At 32.3% G+C, this 18,668-nt stretch overlaps 2 protein-coding genes across 2 annotated transcripts; one reads left to right on the forward strand and one right to left on the reverse strand.

Annotated features, from left to right (window-relative positions):
- The first annotated feature begins 1,347 nt into the window (after window positions 1-1,347).
- On the forward strand, window positions 1,348-3,968 carry LOC120141737 (probable beta-1,4-xylosyltransferase IRX14H). Its single transcript, XM_039156533.1, has 3 exons — window positions 1,348-2,383; window positions 2,479-3,018; window positions 3,435-3,968. The coding sequence occupies exons 1-3, from the start codon at window positions 1,647-1,649 to the stop codon at window positions 3,646-3,648; spliced, it is 1,491 nt and encodes a 496-aa protein (XP_039012464.1). The 5' UTR covers window positions 1,348-1,646; the 3' UTR covers window positions 3,649-3,968.
- A 209-nt stretch (window positions 3,969-4,177) lies between these two features.
- Window positions 4,178-6,236, reverse strand: LOC120141728 (protein RER1A-like). Its single transcript, XM_039156524.1, has 4 exons — window positions 5,775-6,236; window positions 4,594-4,774; window positions 4,453-4,518; window positions 4,178-4,331 (listed from the first exon to the last, which is right to left on the reverse strand). Exons 1-3 carry the CDS (start codon window positions 6,143-6,145, stop codon window positions 4,462-4,464), a joined length of 609 nt encoding a protein of 202 aa, XP_039012455.1. The 5' UTR covers window positions 6,146-6,236; the 3' UTR covers window positions 4,178-4,331; window positions 4,453-4,461.
- Between the last annotated feature and the right edge of the window lie 12,432 nt (window positions 6,237-18,668).

Consider the following 18,668-nt stretch of genomic DNA (forward strand, 5'->3'; position numbering starts at 1 on the left):
AAATTATTATAAATTATAGTCTAATGAGTTAACTGTCCAAGATGCCCTATGACTCCTATTTTAAATTGAAACTTAAAATTTAAATCATTTTATATTAATTTTAAAATTATAACTTTATTCTAAATTAATCTTTAAATTTTAAAACATGTTAAATCAATCCTCAAATTATCAATATCATTGTATTTTGATAAAAGTAATATTTTTTTAATATTTTTTCTTAGTCTATTGAAAATGCGCATACATTTGATAAACTAAACTGTTCGAATTTGAATCATTTAAGGAAAACAACATTATATAGTAAGACGGTTCAATGGGTTCTAATTTAATTAATTTTTAATATAATAAAAATAAAACAGACTTAATAAAATTGATTGAGTGTAAAATTAGCAAAATCTCTGTACTGTTATTATAAAATATTAATCGTATAAAATAATAATAATTAATAAATATTATTATTTAAAGCACTCTAAGTAAATATCTAATAAATAAAATTAAAATTATGTCCAATATTATTTGTGCAAATTTAAAATTATAAAAATAAAACGAATAAAACATTTAGCGTCATTTTATCCTATTTACAAAATAAAAATTCACAAATAATATACTTCAAATAATACTAAAAATTAACTATACTAATTTATTTTTATCAAATTTAGAAATTTAGGTAGTTGGTTACATTTGTTAAGATATATTTATTTTGACTTTTAAATATTAAACTTACAATTTTTTTAAGTTATGTTTTCAATTATGATAATAGTTATTATTAATATATAAATAAAATTAAAATCAATATATATATATATATATATATATATATATATATGATAAAATAAATCATTATAAAATATAACGGGAATATTCAATAAATTTTAAATCTAATTTTTTTATTAATCTGAGTAAGTATAAGATATTATTTGTTCTAAGATAGATATCAACCCTTTAACATTGAAGGCTTGTACCCATGACATTTATGGTGCTCAAACCCAAGACTTAATAACAATAATTTCTTTATTACTGATGACATTAAGATTTGTTATGTCATCTTTATTTGAACCACTGTAAATCGTAATTAATTGACTAAGAAAATTCAGGGAATTTTTCTATAAATATTTTGTTTATTAATCTATGGTGACTATAAAATAGTATTTACTATAAAATTTTTAATCATTTAATAATAAAAATTTAAATTCGATTATAATATTTAATACTTGCATGTAAATTTTAAAAAAATTAATATTTCTTTAATTATTAAAATAAATTTGATACGTGTTAATTATTATTTTTAAATAATTTGTCCAAAATAAAACATTAAGCTAAGCTGATGCCCTAAATGATGGGCCAATGTGTTTGCCTTTCTGTGTGTCTCCAACTCTGTTTCTCTCCCTTCGCTTTCCACTGTATCAAACATGAACACAAAGAAGATGGAATTTAAACACCAAATCAAAAGCAGTAATCTGAAACAACCCCTAATTCAATTCATCCCGTAATTTCCAAGTAATCAAGAGAAAACCCTTTCTTTAATCAACTCCTTAAACCCCACCCTACGCACCAAATTCAACCTACCACAAAAGTTTGGACAAGTAATTTCATCCTAATTCTCCATTTCTTCCTCTTCTCTGTCTCCGGAGCTTCGGATTGACTAAAAAATGAAGCTTTCGGTGTTACAACAGAGCTATCTCAACCGTCGAAGCAACAGCTTCAGATCATCAGGACCGTTGGATTCTTCTTCCGACAGCGCCATTAAATCACCCGCGGCTATTTTCTGGCTCGTCCTCCATGGTCTCTCTTGCTTAATTAGCTTGGTCCTCGGCTTTCGTTTCTCTCGTTTGGTCTTCCTTTTGTTCTCCACTTCCTACACCAACTTATACACGTCGCCGTTTCACTCCTCTTCCGAACTGGCCAAAACGCTAGATTTCCATTCCCTTCTACCCACCAACCCCGTCGGCAACGTCCCGTTACCGTCGCTTAATAATACGGTTACTAATTCCCGTGTGGTTGTCGGGCGGCACGGGATCCGGATCCGGCCGTGGCCGCACCCGAACCCGGTCGAGGTCATGAAGGCGCACCAGATTATAGAAAGAGTTCAAACGGAGCAGAGATTGCAATTCGGGGTGAAGGATCCCAGGAAGATTATCGTGGTCACGCCGACATATGTACGGACTTTCCAAGCGCTGCATTTGACCGGTGTGATGCACTCGCTAATGCTGGTTCCTTACGATCTGGTATGGATCGTTGTGGAAGCTGGTGGCATCAGCAACGAAACGGCGTCGCTTATTGCCAAATCCGGTTTGAAAACCATCCACGTCGGGTTCAATCAACGGATGCCGAATTCCTGGGACCAACGACATAAATTGGAATCCAAAATGCGGCTTCGTGCTTTAAGGTAACCGTAATTTATTTAATTTTTTATGCGTTTTTGGAATTATGTTGTAAGAAATTTATAATTGATTGCATTTGTTGTGTTTATTTTGGGGGCAGAATTATAAGAGAGAAGAAATTGGATGGAATTATAATGTTTGCTGATGATAGTAACATGCATAGTATGGAACTTTTTGATGAAATCCAAAATGTGAAATGGTTCGGGGCAGTTTCGGTTGGAATACTTGCTAACTCGGCTAGTACCGATGAGACCGTGGATCAGAAGAAAGGGGAAGAGGAGAATCCTCCAATGCCGGTTCAAGGTCCGGCTTGTAACGTGTCTAATATGTTGGCGGGGTGGCATACGTTCAATACGTTGCCCTTTGCAGGGAGAAGTGCTGTTTATATTGACGATAGAGCGACCGTGCTGCCTAGGATGTTGGAGTGGTCAGGGTTTGTTTTGAATTCTAGGTTGCTCTGGAAAGACGGAGATAAGCCGGACTGGATTAAGGATATCGATGCATTGGATGGGGATATTGAGAATCCGTTGGGTTTGGTTAAAGTCCCTTCGGTGGTAGAACCACTTGGAAGCTGTGGACGTCGGGTTCTGCTCTGGTGGCTTCGAGTTGAAGCTCGTGCTGATAGCAAGTTCCCTCCTAGGTGAATATCTCATGCTATTCTCCTTATATTAGTATTATGCTGCTAATGTTAGTGAATTATCATATCTACACAAAACAATCAGAATGGTTGATATTAGAAAATGGTGGTGGTTTGTGATTCCTAAATTATCGTGATTAGGTCTTAAGTCGTGGAAAGTTATATAATATAATAAAATTGTTATCAGACTGATTTTAGAGTAAAAAACTTAAATATCTGATACTGATGGAAGCAATTTAGGGAGAGGCAGCGATGAATGCCAAATTAAGTATAATTTCTTTCAAATGTTAGTGAAATATTCACTTGTGGCTGATTCATTTCCGAAACTAAGTAACCTTGTTGGTTTCTTAGAATTCAAATGTTATTCTGCCTTGGTCTCCTCTCCGTAACATCTGCTCATTGTTTTGTACACCCTGCAGATGGATAATCGACCCACCTTTGGAGATCACTGTTCCGTCGAAACGCACTCCATGGCCAGATACTCCCCCTGAACTCCCTGCTAATGAGAAGCCAGTGATAGGCATCCAAGAGCCAACACTCATGCATACTACAAAGACACGAACATCCAGATCAAAACGTCGAAGTAAAAGGAAGCACGATGAAGCAAGAGCGGACAGACGCACGGGATTTTGACAAAACTAAAATCATTAGCTGGGAATCTATGCCATGCCCGAGTTGAAACCGCTGCACCGAGAAATTTGATCAAGGGGGAAATGCAGATGGTCTTATCAGGTGTTGGGTACATATGGGTAAGCATCTTTCTGTGTTCATCCTGAGTTTTCGACTATTCTTTTGTTTCCTTTTACCTATCTATAGTTTCTTGGGGTGTTTGATTATCTGCTTCATTTAGGAGGTATGTAAGCCGAGCCGTTGGTGTTTTTTTACTTCGATTTACAAATTTATACATAAATCCTGTAATAGGGGTAATAGGGACAATAGAGTTGTGTTCAGTAGTCGGTAGATATAACAAGAATAATAAAAATTTTCATTCCGACGATTATCGCAAATGGGTGGATATTTACTGGTGCAATGCACAGTTTGATTCGCTGATCAAAATCCAGATAAACAGCTAATGAAATCAATAGACAGCAGAGTATACCCATCGCCGATCTCAATCTTTTAATCTAAATAAACGTTAAAGTTATGAATTAATAATAGGGTATTTCTTCAAGTTCAAAAGTACAATTCAAAACTATAATTTCATTTAAACCAACTGCACTGCTTGATTGGGTATTATCTAAATTAAAAATAATTGTAATTGAAGTTACAGGTGATGAAAAATGTAAGCCCCTTCCATACAAAGTTTCTTTGTCGATCTGAAAGTTACATTCAGTGAAAAGCGAACGAAAATTAGCAAACATTCAATGTGCAACTGATGGTCCTTTAAGAGCACTTGTAGTACCAGCAAATTCTACAGAGATATATACGCATACATACCTGAGGAATTTAATCCCTGGGAACGTTCGTGCATTCTGTTGAAGATGCCTTCTTGCCATCGTATCGCTAACAAAAGAAACAAAGAACAATACAATCAATCATGCAATTGAATATACCAAGGAAAAATGGATTCAGAAATACCTGTTTCCCGAAGGAGAAAGGAACATATTTGTATTTGATCATGTGTAGTATCTGTCTCCTCATTGTTAGGATGAATAACATTAACCAATAGAAAAGGAGTATTGGCCAAAAGACGGGCACATCAAACACCCTGAAGAATGTCATCACAAATGCAATGCAGAAGGCCTTTGTAATTGAGTACCTTAACACAAAAGGGCCCCATAATAGACAAAAATCTTAGCATTCAGCATAATATTTCTGAAAGCCAATAACTAAGTTTTATGGCACCCTATTATGGCACCCTATATAAAACTATAGACAAAGAACAAGAGAGTCGAGAAAAAAAAAGCTGCTTGTTTCTCCCAATCTATATTTCACATCAAGTTCAAAAAGGATTTAACTAGAGCATAGCACACTATGTTATTAGGAACCCTTAAAGTCAAAGAATCAAACTGGACTCATTGACCTGGATTTTCCATTAGTTCCATAACATGGTAAGGCTTCCCCTGGAAAAGAACACTTTACAACAAAAGTTTCTACACACAGACACCAACCAGCAGCAAGTATGAATATGTGATAAAGGCTATATTAAAATACCAAGCTCCAATTGACATGTACCTTGGAAATGGAAGGAAAAATAGAAATTTCTAGTTACTCTCATTGACTTCCAATATATGAGCATTGACATTCAAGAGATATGTCATCCATACACTTATTTTTGACACATATTCAAACATAGGTACGAAGGTATAATCCTCTAAATCTATAGAAAAGCTTAATATACTTGTGTTCACTACCTATATGAAATTAGGGTAACAATTAGTGGCAAGAAATAAGAGGGAGGTGGGGGGACTGCCAATTTGACAAGTTCAGATTTCAGAATGTGGCTTATAACTGGAAATACTTGATTCCAAATCCTTCTATTTTTCATTTTATAATAAGAATTCATGATCTCTTCATTTATCAGCAATGATAAAAACTTCCAACATTATTTTCTTCGCTCACAATGGCTTGCACATTATTATTTATCATCAGTAATAAATTGAATTATCCTAAAATTAGGAATACTATTAGAAAAGGAGACAATCTTTCATCCAGCAAGTTTCAATCACACAAAAATCTCTCTAATCATTCAACTCAATGAAACATAATTTAACATTAATAACAATCAATTTTATGAAATCAAAGTCATTAAAACAGACCAGAATTTGAATTCGGGTAGTCGCCGAACGAATGGGCGAAACTCATCCGATCCACGGGTGGGGAGCGAGGGCCCATCCTGCATCTCGGGGTCCACCTGAGGAGAAAGGAATCCCATCAATAGATTCAGCAAGTAGATGCCAAGGCCGTAGGTGATGATGTAGAACCCTTGCACGAAGTACACACGAACGGCGTAGATCAAAACCACCAGCAGACATCCGATCCAACGGTAGAGAACGTGCGGAACCGTCTTGTCCAGGAGGTGTTGGAACCGCCGTGAAACCTCGAAGGTCCAGCGCGATATGACTGCCGCGGGAGACGACGGTGATAGATAGTCACCGCCTAGGGCGCCGCCGCTTGTTCCGATCTCCATCGGGGGACCCTCTTATGAAAAAATACAAGCTCTTTTTTTTTTATCCTAAAACGAAGTTCCTTTTCGTCTGTGTTTTTTCTTTTCTCTTGCCTTTTCCTTGAATAATATCCGTCTTCTTCATATACCGGTTCGTTTAAATCGGATGTACTTCTATAATTTAATTGGGATAAATTTTAAGAAAAATTATTTAATGTACTTATAGTAAAAAATATTTTATAAATTTTAATTTTATTATACATCATATTTAAGATTTAGGATTTTAATTATTTTAAAGTTTTTGAGGTTAAAATAGGCTTAATATAAAAATAAATGTAATTAAATCGTTTTCTTTCATTTAGGTGTTTAACTTATTTTTTGATCAATCTATGTGTCTAATATTACAAACATTATCATTTAAGTGCTCTGATCGTTAAAAAAAACCTTGATAAATGATATTGTCGTATTCTGATAATTTTGAAGAAAATATATATTTTTTTTAAAATCTCTGTCGTCATCTGTATCTCCATCTCCGTCTCCTTCCCCTTTCCTCTCCTTCAGATCTCCCTTCCGGTCTCCCTCCCTCTCTCTCTCTCTCTCTCGTTGTAACTACCTGTCCTAACAATCCCCCTTTACTTAATATTAACATTTGGTGACAGCGACATAAATAATTTCAAAGATTAGTTACGGTGGTTATATTGTTGTATGGCTGTGTCATCGGTAGAAGTTTGATCAGTAGAGGATTTATTTGATGCTATAGTGGGAATGTGCCCACCCATAAACTATTATCCATGTCACTTAACAAAAATTCTAGATTCGTCACTGGATTTGGTAGACGATAACGGTGATAAATGACAGTGGTCGACGAGGTATAAGGATTGGAATAAAGGATTTTAAAGTTTTGAAGGTTTTTTTAAGATTTTTTAAAAAATTGGTATTTTTTAAAAGATGTTATATTTTTTAGTTTTTGTATTTAAAATAAATTTTTTTCTAAATTATAAGAATGTGACACATGTCGCTTAACGAAATTTTTTAAAGGTGTTATGGTCGGGACACTTAAAATTAAAACGCTTGTAACATTTATTTTTATATTAAACCGTCAAAATATTCAAATAATATTTAAATAGATGTATTTTTATTTTTTAATATCAATAAAAAATAATTTAAATTATTAATAGGTCATCGTAGTTTTATCTAAAAAATTAAATTTTTACCTATATATATATTAACCTAGGGTAACTATAAGGCAATATGTGTTCAAAAATAACTCTAAACCTCTCGAAATTGAACGCTTACACCCTTGACATCTATAATACTCATACCCAGTTCCTCAAGAAATAACAATTCTTTTAACACAAAAACTATTTGGTTGGTGATAAAATACATTCTTAAATGAGTTCTTATTTGAAAATTTATAATTAAATACATTCTTAAAATTTCATTAATTGATAAATACATGAACGATTGTTAATTGTATTAATGTTGTAACACATAATGTGCTTAATTTTGTTTTTCTTTAAAATTATTAAAAAATAAAAAATAAAAAAATAAAAAATTATTACATTCCTATGGGAATCCCACATTCCCCTATCCAAACGCCCCTAAGGGTGCGTTTGGTTCACAGAATGTAAGATTCCAGTGGGAATAAAAGATTATCAGGGAATAGGATTACTGAGAATGTTGTATTTTGTGTTTGGTTGGTTTAGCAGGAATGTAAGATTATCGTGTTTGGTTAAAGGAATAAAAGATTATTAGAATGTATATTTGACCAAATTGTCATTATTATATATTTGTTTTTTTAACAAGTTGAAAAAAATTTATATATTTTCTTTAAAAATTTTAAATTCATAAAATTTATATAATTTTTTTTACAAAATTGAAAATATAAAAAGGTTTAATGAAAGGGTAAAATTTTATTTTAACCCCTGAACTTCATATAAAATTTTAATTATAGATTTTTTTTGTAAATCTAAAATAGTTTAAGGATAAATTTGTAATTAACTTTCGTAGAATTTTTATTATTCAATGACAAATTAATGATATTTTTGAAAGAAATTTTTTTAAGGGTATTTTAGTCCAAAACGCCGGTAATCCAACAATACCTAAGGAAAGGGAGGTAGTGACATTCCCGGTAATATACCCTAAAAAATATACTATTGGTAATGTAAGATTACCAAACGGGGGAATGTAGATTCCATTCCCATGGGAATCTCACATTCCCCCAACCAAACACATCCTAAGAGTTAATTGTATCATATGTCCCTAAACTATGATCCTCATTTTAAATTGATCCTTAAACTTTTAAACATTCTAACTTCATCCCCAAACCATGACTCTTATTCTAAATTAGTCCTTAAACTTTTGAACATTCTAATTTCTTCCTCAAACCATGACTCTTATTCTAAATTGGTCTCCAAACTTTTTAATCTTCCAATTTCAACCATAAATTCATCCAAATATGCAATTAGTTTCAACCATAGTTGAACCTATTTTTTTCAAACATACAATAATATAACTTGACCTAATAATTTTATTAACAATGGATGTGATTAGTATATACATATAATTTGGGACGAAATTGATAGTTCAAAAAGTTTGGGAACCAATTTAGAATGAAGATTATAGTTTGGGATGAAACTAAAATGTCCAAAATTTTGAGGACTAATCTAGAATGATAGTCATAGTTTAGGGATGAAATTATAATATTTAAAAATTTAGGGACCAATTTGGAATGAGGGTCATGATTGAAGAACATGTGATGCAATTAACTCATAGCATAAATATGATTATATTTATTATAACGTTAATTAGTCATAATTTTTATAATTATTTTTTAAAACTATATTTATCTTTATAATTTTAATAAAGATTTATGTAAAAAAATATTTCATCTTGATATTTTAATAAAAGTATAAAAAAGTTAATAAACGATAACTTATTATATGCATGAATACATATAATTTTTTTCAATTTAATTCATCATAATATTTTCATTTTATTTTCTTTTTAAGTAACTAATGTTTATTTATTAGAGTACATTCTCTTACCGAACTATTTGTGTATATGTTGGAAGTGTTGAAACTAAAAAAATTTGACGGTTATTATTTTATCGTTATAATAAAAAAAATATATGGACTAATGCATATGACCAGGGCTGTGGCTGGGGGTGCAAATTGCGCGACCGCGCAGGGTCCCCAAAAAATGGGGCCCAAAAAAATCTATAGTGGCGTTTTACCAATAAACGCCATTATAGATGGACTTATTGCGACGGTTTTTCAAAAACACGCCACTATTATTGCGGTTTTATTGATAAAACGTCATTATAGATGGATTTATTGCTGCGACTAATGCATATGACCAGGGCCGTGGCTGGGGGTGCAAATTGCGCGACCGCGCAGGGTCCCCAAAAAATGGGGCCAAAAAAAATCTATAGTGGCGTTTTACCAATAAACGCCACTATAGATGGACTTATTGCGACGGTTTTTCAAAAACACGCCACTATTATTGCGGTTTTATTGATAAAACGCCATTATAGATGGATTTATTGCGGCGTTTGTCAAGAAAACGCCACTATTATTGTCCAAAATCGAATATATCTAGAAAATAGGGGCCCCTTTATACGAATTTGTACAGGGTCCCCAAAAACCCTGCCACGACACTGCATATGACGAAGTATCGATATATTTATATGACTACTAACTTGGATGAAACTATCAAATCATCGTTAAAGGAAACATGTCATATGTAAATAATTGTTTTGTGTAAAACAATATATTCTTTCCATCCTATAATTTGTGTTTTATATTGATTTTACACATAATTTTATGAGATATATTTAATCTAGGCACATCTTTTTTAAAAGGATTATCATTTCTTTCAACAATATTAGTTAGGTGTCATTTTAGCAGGAAAAAAAAGTATGAATGGTATGGGAGGTTTTGATGTGAAACAGTTAAAATGTGGTTAAAAAATGATGTGATTGGTTAAATAGGTGACCGATTAAAAGCGTTACCTTAAATGTTATATGTTTTCAACGAAAATATTATTTGTGTTGGTAATAATAATGGTAATAACCGGCAATATCATTGTTGTATGTAAAATACACTAATTTTTTTTTACTTTAACATAATCGGTTAATTACTGAAAACATTATCAAACATAATAACATAACATGTAGCGCTTATTTAACGTAATAGGTAGCACATTTTTAAAGTTGATGGAGCCTTAGAAATCCGACGATAACAAAATATGTTAATTACTTATTTTGTTATCAGTATTATAAACATATTAAGTAGCGCCTAAAATGTTACCAAAGTTTAAGCTGATGGAGCCTTAGAAATCCGACGATAACAAAATATGTTAATTATTGGAAACATTATCAACCATAATAACATAACAAGTAGCGCTTATTTAATGTAATAGGCAGCGCCTATTTAAAGCTGATGAGACCTTAGAAATCCGACGATAACAAAATATGTTAATTATTTTTATTTATTTTCAATATTATCAACATATTACAGTGTACATTGTTAATTTACCTACTACTTTAAAGTAATAGGTTTCAAAATTATAAGTATTGATACTTATATGACAGTATCGATACTTGTACATTTACGCCTATTTTCATTATACCGGTAGAAACATTTACCGTGTACATTGTTAATTTGCCTATTACTTTAAAGTAATATGTTTCGAAATTATAAATATTAATACTTTATATATGTGTATCGATACATTTTGCGTGCAAATTGTTTGAGAAACATATTGGAATAAAAGTATCCTTACCTATATAAAAGTATCGATACTTGGTATTTACGACTATTATCAATATATCGATAGACTTTTACCGTTTACATTGTTAATTAACCTATTACTTTAAAGTAATATATTTCGAAATTCCAAGTATATATACTTTATATATGTGTATCGATACATTTTGCATGCAAATTGATTGAGAAACATACTAGAATAAAAGTATCAATACAACATGAGAAGTGTTGATACTTGGACATTTACGCCTATTTTATTTTACCGTTTACTTTATTAGTAACATTTAAACAAATCGGTAGGTATTTTAACATAATAGGTAGCGTATATTTTGTTTTACCGTTTACATTATTAGTAACATTTAAATAAACCGATAGGTGATTAACGTAATAGGTAACTCCTATTTTATTTTAACCGGTTAAGTTTTAAATATTTTACTGTTTAATTTATATTTCAAAAATAATATTACCGATACTTGGAGTAGTTGTACAATACTTTAATAATTAGTATCAATATTTCAACAATCCTCAAATTTAAAATGCAAATACTTATAGTATGAGTATCGATACAAAAACGTAAGTATGGATACAAAAACTATGCAATTTATGTTTCAAAATTTATATTACCGATACTTGGAGTAGATGTACAATAATTTAATAACTCATTCATCTTCTATCAAATGATATGGAGCAATCAACCAACAACTCATCGGAAAATCTTGACCAATCAACGGAGATGTTGGTTGGAAGGAACTAGTCAATATATATTGCGTTTGTAACATCAAATGTCATTTGTAAGATTCTTTTCTTATTAACTTCTAAAATTTTCATGTTAGCCTTGATTAATCCTAATTTTCATTGTTTCTTTTCTACATGAAATGTTAGGTATAGCATGCCCATCATAATTTTGAGGCACAAGCTAGAAGATTGGATATGTAGTATCCCAAAAGTCAGGTTAGTGACCAAATGAAAGTTTTTGAAACTTAGTGACTAATCTAAAAAAAAGATTAAAAGTTCAGGGACTTAATTGAAGAATTTTGGTGTTGGAGTTAATAACAAAGTTTAAAAGTAGAAAGGGTATAATGGTCATTTGATAATAAATATTTTTATTTTCCCTTTATAGGGGATTTAACCTCGTGGAAATGAGGGAAAAAGAGAAAAAAGAAGTCTAAAATCTTTGCTTCTTCTTCCTCCTCTCAACGTGAGCATTGTAGCTAAGGTGAGTTTGATTTTTCAGCTGATTTTCTTTCAATTAAGGATTGATTTTGATTGATAAAGCATAAGGAAAGACTATGGAAACTTAAATAGATGTAGAAACTAAAAGAATGATAAATTAGGAGAGATTGAAGATAAGAGGTTTATAAGTGAAATCTTGAAAGAGGGTTGGTAAGTACAATTTGAGACTAAAATTGACTTGTCATCAGCTAAATTAGGAAGTATGAAGTGATAGAAATGAATTTGGAACTGAAGACATCAATTTTTATTAATATTATTATATTATTATAATAATAATTATTAATATTATATATTATTTATTAATATTACAAAACCCAAATCAGAGGCCCAATAATCTTGGAAGCCCAAACCCAATAATAACCCTAAACCCATTTAGGGTTTGTTTCATTACCAGCCGCCGCCTCTGCCTCCAGCTGCCCCACGTCGACGTCTCAGGAAGCTGCTGCCACCGCTTCAACAGAACGCTCCAGAAGATCCAGCTGCCCCTCCACGCTACAACTCTATGGTGAGTCACCACCATAGTCTGGTGACTCGCCAAAGAGCCCCTTTTGGACCGGTCCGAGGAGCCTCTCGACGAGGCCTATAAATGGCCACCATTTCCTGCAAAGAGAGGAAGACAACAGAAAGCCACGGCAGGAAACAGAGGCGATAACAACCAAAGAAAACAAACGACAGAGAGCAACTAACAGCAGACAAATACCAAACCATAGCAAACAATTGGCAAAAGAGAGCAAAACAACCACAACAATAACCAGAAAAGAAATAAAGAAGAAACGGGAAAGCAACTTACCAAAGAGGAGTCTCTACGAGCCACCGGAGAACCGAAACGTCGAAGGGAACTATCCTAGATCTACGACGATTGGTAAGGCTTTAAGCTAAAACAACCTTAGATTCGAGTATATATAAATCCCTCCCTAAATGACGCCGTTTTGGGGAGGGACCCCTGCGTAATTTTACTTACGGATAAAACCCTTTCCGTAGTCATTCAAGTTTTATAAATTTACATTATGGTCACTAATATCAATTTATGAGCCTTGTAATTCGGTTTTCTAATTCTGTTTTATTATAATTTAATCACTGCTACATATGTATATATCTTTAGTATAAAATACCCTATTTAGTCCCTTAAGTTTTAATAATTTTTATTTTAATCATTAATTAAATAATTAAGGCTAAATGACACTGTTAATTATTATATTTCATAATATTACGAACTAGACCATTTAATTTTAACAAGTTATAATTTAATCCCTAATTTTAGTTTATCATTTTTTTATATTTTAATACCCTATTTTTAACTTTATTTATTTCAATCATTACTTATTTTAATATGTTTTTTTATCTTTTTTTATTATTATTATTATTATTTAGTCATATACATATATATAATAAATAATATTTGTTTATTTATTTTTATTTGTTTTTTTTAAAATAAAAATCCTATTTATAAATTTAATTTTATAAATTACTTTTAAGAAAAATAATCATATTTTGATATTTATTTATTTTTTAATATCGAAGAAAATAGTTATCTTAAAGCACCTAGAAACCCTTTTTTGATATTTCTAAATAAGTAAATATCTCCTATATTTATATATTAATATATTTTTGTAAAATTAAAAATATTTGAAATAATAGAATTATGAATTAAATATATATTTGAATTTTTAAATTTCTATTATTAGAGACAATTTATAATTAAAAAAGTACCAATTTTGGGCGTTGTAAGGGTGCTAATCATTCTCTAAATGTAACCGACCACGAATCCCTTTTTATTTCTAAAAAGAATGAATTTTTGGTTAAAACGCAGATTAGATTATCTTTTAACTGATGTTTTCTTAAAAACTCTTTTAAAAGATAATTTTTTAGGTATTCGACCTACCTGACCCAAAAGGCCGATGGCGACTCCCAAATTAATTTAAAAACCATTTATTTTTTCCGCCGAGTAAAATTTCATGCCCGGACGAAAACCGGTTACGACAGCTTGGCGACTCCGCTGGGGACTGTCAAACTTTAAAATCAATTATAAATTGTCTCTATTAATTAGAAATTAAAAATTCATTTATTTAATTTTTAATTCTTTTCTTTCAAATTTTTATTATTTATTGTTTTTATATTAATATTGTTTTTTTATTCAGGTATTAATTATTTTAATTATCTGTTAGAGGTTTGAACATTTCTCCTCACACACAACACTTGCATTGCATAACATAAAGCTCTATAATTGAGTTTGTCCCTTTTAAGTGGGAGTGAAAGCGACGTCTTCGTGAGAATTTATTCTCCGTGTCAGACCTAGCAAGTAACTTTCGGGGTTCATATGCTCTATGTCTTCGTGAGAATTTATTCTCCGTGTCAGGTATAGAGAAATGTGTCCCCTCGAATTGAACTCGATCCGTTTAAGTCTGTAATGGACTAGGATTGAGGGTTGACAGCCCAAGGGGGCATCAACAAGGACAGTTCGAGTACTTTTACTCCTAGAACTGAAAACCTGCATATAATAAACCCTAGAAACTCTCCCAATCTGAGACCATGCCGAAATTTTGTCAGTATGTATACACAAAGGAGAAATAAGCTCTAGCTTTTAATTTATTTTATTTCCTTTTCTTTTTCCGGAATAAATGCATGCGAACTAGAAATCATGCGGTTAGGTTAAATTTTCCAAACAAAGCATGGAACTAGAAAGCATGAGGTTAAGATTTATACCTTGATAAATAGATTTTTTTTCCATTAGTTGGTACTAACTATTCTATTTTTTTTTATTTTTTCATGCATGTTACATTGCTCTAATATGTTCATATTGATTTCTTTTGTTTGCATTGCATGATCATGGCATAATCAAAAGGTGTTGACTTGAAAGATTGATCATCATATTGGAAAGAAATCGTAAATGGACAAAAAGTTCTATGATCAAACAAAATATGATGCGGCCAAGAAAAGACATCCTGAGGGAACTCTGAAGATAGAGAAGAGCTATGCACCCAAAGATCGTATGCCCATTGAAGAGCAAAAGGAGATACGAGAAATAAGAGAGCAGATGTCCAAGATGATGGATAGAATATCTGTTTTGGCCAAAAGAGAAGAGATTCCTGCACAGAAAGAGAGAAAGCTTAATGAAGTTAATCCTGCAATTTCATATATGCAAGGGCCTTTTGATCCTAACCAATTTGAGAAGTTACAAACAATCATCATTTGTATTTACAAATCGTCTGGAGATACCAAAGAAATGTTGACCACTGTAAAAGCTCCCAGAGATAAGAAGAAATCAAGTAATCAGAAATCATCAAAGTTTGGTCTGCTCCCGACGTCTAAAACTCAGGTTCAATCCAAAACAAAAGGTGGTTCTCATTTTGATGCTATCCCTATATCATATAAAGAGTTGTATGAGAAGTTACTTGAAGCACGAGAAGTGGCTCCATATTACATAAAACCATTCCAACCTCTGTATCCAAATTGGTATGACATCAACGTTCATTGTGAATATCATGCCAGAGCTCAAGGACATACCATCGAGAATTGTCTTGCCTTCAAATGTCGAGTCCAAAAGTCCTTTAGATCATGGAACCTTGCAATTTATGGTAAATGATCGACCTAGTTTGGTAACCAAAGGTCCTGCTAGATTAATACCAAAAGTCTTCAAAGGTAAGAGTATCAGTAGGGGCGCCCAGAGAGAAAAAGATTTGCTGAGGTTTGAAGCTCAAATACGTCATTTGAAGATTGAAAACGATAAATTGAGCACCAAAATGGAAACCATACATGAAGATTTCCAGAAGGTCAGTCAAGCCTTTCAAAATGCTGGTATATGAAACACCCCAGAAGAGTGGATAGCAGGGGTATGAAGATCTTGTCCAAAAACTTTTTGAACACAAATGTTCTCTCACAAGGGAAAATGAGCAACTCCGAGAATTGACATAGGAGATGAAAGAACACCAGAATGTCATGGAAGAAGCTGCAGTCCAGACAAGCAATATGGCCCATAAGCTGATAAACTAACTTGGTTTTAGAGAAGAAAATGGGAAAGTTATTCCCTATATGTAAAGTTTTGTTGAAGTTAGGACTGAAAGTTGTCCCCTACATGTAAAAGTTTTGTTTGATGTACTGAAGCTTTTGTGTTCAATGAATCTGTTCTAAGATGATCACTCTTGAGTAACACCTTTTCATACATGCATTTACATTTTGTATCTGTGCATTTTCATTTTGTATTTTTACTTTTTATATCTTTGAATTGCACATTTTTCATTCTTATTTTTCCATTTATGCATTTTTCACATTTTTATTTAAGTACTGTTATGTACTTTAATTATAAAAACATGTAAATAATTCTTGAAAGGTTTTGTAACAGTAAAAACCAAGACCATTCATTCATATTACTTTACTTTCATCATGAAAACAGTGGAGCAATCTTATAAGGGACTACAAGACCAGTGGCCAGAACAATTGACAGGGTTACTTCCGGATATAAGGAAATAAGCATCAAATTCAGTACCAGATGGATCAAATCAAATTATTCAGTATGTGACATCTGATAAAGAAGAGATAATTGATAAAGAGCAACCATGCTGTCAGATTGAAGAGTCAAAAATGGTAAAACCCTTTGGGGCATCCCAATTGAACCCAAAGAATAGCCTTGTTCATTATTCGCAATATGAGGAAAGATTCAAGAAGATGGATGAAGCAATAAAAAATATGAAATGTGTTGATACTTCCCACAAAGAATTAGAATCAAGAAAGCTTAGCTTGGTTCCAGATTTGATTATTCCCCATGAATTCAAAATGCCTGATTTTGAGAAATATGATGGCACAAGTTGTCCCCTAATCCACCTGAGAATGTTTTGCAGAAAAATGGGAGGATATTTAAATTCTGATGACCTGTTAATTCACTCTTTCCATGATAGCCTTGTTAACCCAGCAGTAGTCTGGTACAATCAGTTGACCCAAGAACAGATCAAGAAATGGGTAGATCTAGCTGATGCATTTTTGGGACAATATCGGTATGTTAAAGGCTTAGCTTCAACACGTATGGATCTTAGAAGAGTAAAGAAGAAAACCAATGAAAGATTTCAAGAATATGCCTTAAGATGGAGAGGAGTGGCAGCACAAGTTCAACCTCCCATGTTAGAAGAAGAGATATCACATATGTTTCGGGATTCCATTCCTGCTCCTTTCTGCGAGTTAATGCAAGCAAATACGACGAAGGAATTCAAGAATCTTATGACAAGTGGAAATTTAATTGAGAATGTAATCAGTGAAGAAAACTCAAAAGTCACATCTAGGAGCCTGATGGATCAAAAAGCAAAAGCTGATCATGTGAATAAGTGTCGCATCCAGAGTCCTCGCAATTGCAAAAGAAAAAGAGCAAGTAACTATTCGGATCGACCAAAGAAAGTCATGCGATCAAGAAAAACTTTGGAAGTGTTCCAAACTTCCATTTCAGACTTGTATCCTCATTTGGTTAAAGGTCAATACATCACACTAAGACCAACTAAAGTGATATCAAACCCTTCTGCTCATAGCTATGATCAAGATAGTATTTGTAATTTCCACTTGGGGGTAAAGGGGCATTCTACAGGCAATTGTAGGCCACTGTTAAATGAAATTGAGATGCTTGTTGACAACGGGGTTTTGACACAAGAAATGATCAAGAAATGGGGAGGCGAATGACTGATCCTATTACATACCCAACATTATAGGAATAATGAGGCATGATAAAATAAATAAGTGGAAGTATTATCTACCACTGTAGTACCTTTCTACTTTCAGCATCTTGTTTGAACTTGTTTTTTGTTCCTTTCTCCGCCTTTTGTACAATAAATAAAATTTGTGTTGCTTATTAAGGTTATGAACATTGAGTCGATTTTGCAATCTTGCAGTTCTTTGAATATCAACTGGATTAAAAAGTTCTGCATGATTACAGTTATAATCTTTGACAGAATATCAGGATTGAAAACCAGAAAAACAAGGACCATTGACCTTACCTCAGAAGAAATACACCCAAACACTATCCTATTATAAATATGAGATAGCCTACTCCTATTGAAAGGAATTACAAAAAGGCTTGGTATTTATATATAGGAGCATACAACATGGGGCATCATTGGTGTATTACATTACAAAACCGACTAAAGTATTTTTCTATTGATGACGTTCAATGATGAACGTAATCTTCACAAATAGGTAAATCTAGTTTAAGTCAGTTGAGAATTGAATTCTAACAAAGAGATTTTCTGAATTCCACCAAAACACCTAGACTATAACAGGTTTTTCTTAACAAGCTTAAGAAATTGGATTTGGATAACCATGTTATATTATTATATACAATAAAGCTTGAGTTGCCCACTAGAGCAAATGGTTAATCACCCCGGCTTTATGGATAATATTCAGCCAACCCATTATATTATTATATATAATAAAGCTATCCCTCTAGAGCAATTGGTTAATAGCCACGACTTTATGGATAAATTTCAATTAACCTGATAAAGGTGATTATATTATTATATACAATAAAGCTGAATTCAGCTAGCCAAAGTGGCAAATGTGTTAACAAATGG

The sequence above is a fragment of the Hibiscus syriacus genome, unplaced genomic scaffold (assembly GCF_006381635.1).
Source record: "Hibiscus syriacus cultivar Baekdansim isolate YM2019G1 unplaced genomic scaffold, ASM638163v2 tig00110813_pilon, whole genome shotgun sequence".
In the NCBI taxonomy this organism is placed as follows: domain Eukaryota; kingdom Viridiplantae; phylum Streptophyta; class Magnoliopsida; order Malvales; family Malvaceae; genus Hibiscus; species Hibiscus syriacus.

Coding starts and splice junctions, on each gene's coding strand:
- LOC120141737 (XM_039156533.1), top strand. CDS start 1,647: ATGAAGCTTTCGGTGTTACAACAGAGCTATCTCAACCGTCGAAGCAAC. Junction 2,384..2,478: donor ATGCGGCTTCGTGCTTTAAG/GTAACCGTAATT, acceptor TTTTGGGGGCAG/AATTATAAGAGAGAAGAAAT. Junction 3,019..3,434: donor GATAGCAAGTTCCCTCCTAG/GTGAATATCTCA, acceptor TACACCCTGCAG/ATGGATAATCGACCCACCTT.
- LOC120141728 (XM_039156524.1), bottom strand. CDS start 6,145: ATGGAGATCGGAACAAGCGGCGGCGCCCTAGGCGGTGACTATCTATCA. Junction 4,775..5,774: donor CTACCCGAATTCAAATTCTG/GTCTGTTTTAAT, acceptor TTTTGTGTTAAG/GTACTCAATTACAAAGGCCT. Junction 4,519..4,593: donor CTTTCTCCTTCGGGAAACAG/GTATTTCTGAAT, acceptor TTCTTTTGTTAG/CGATACGATGGCAAGAAGGC.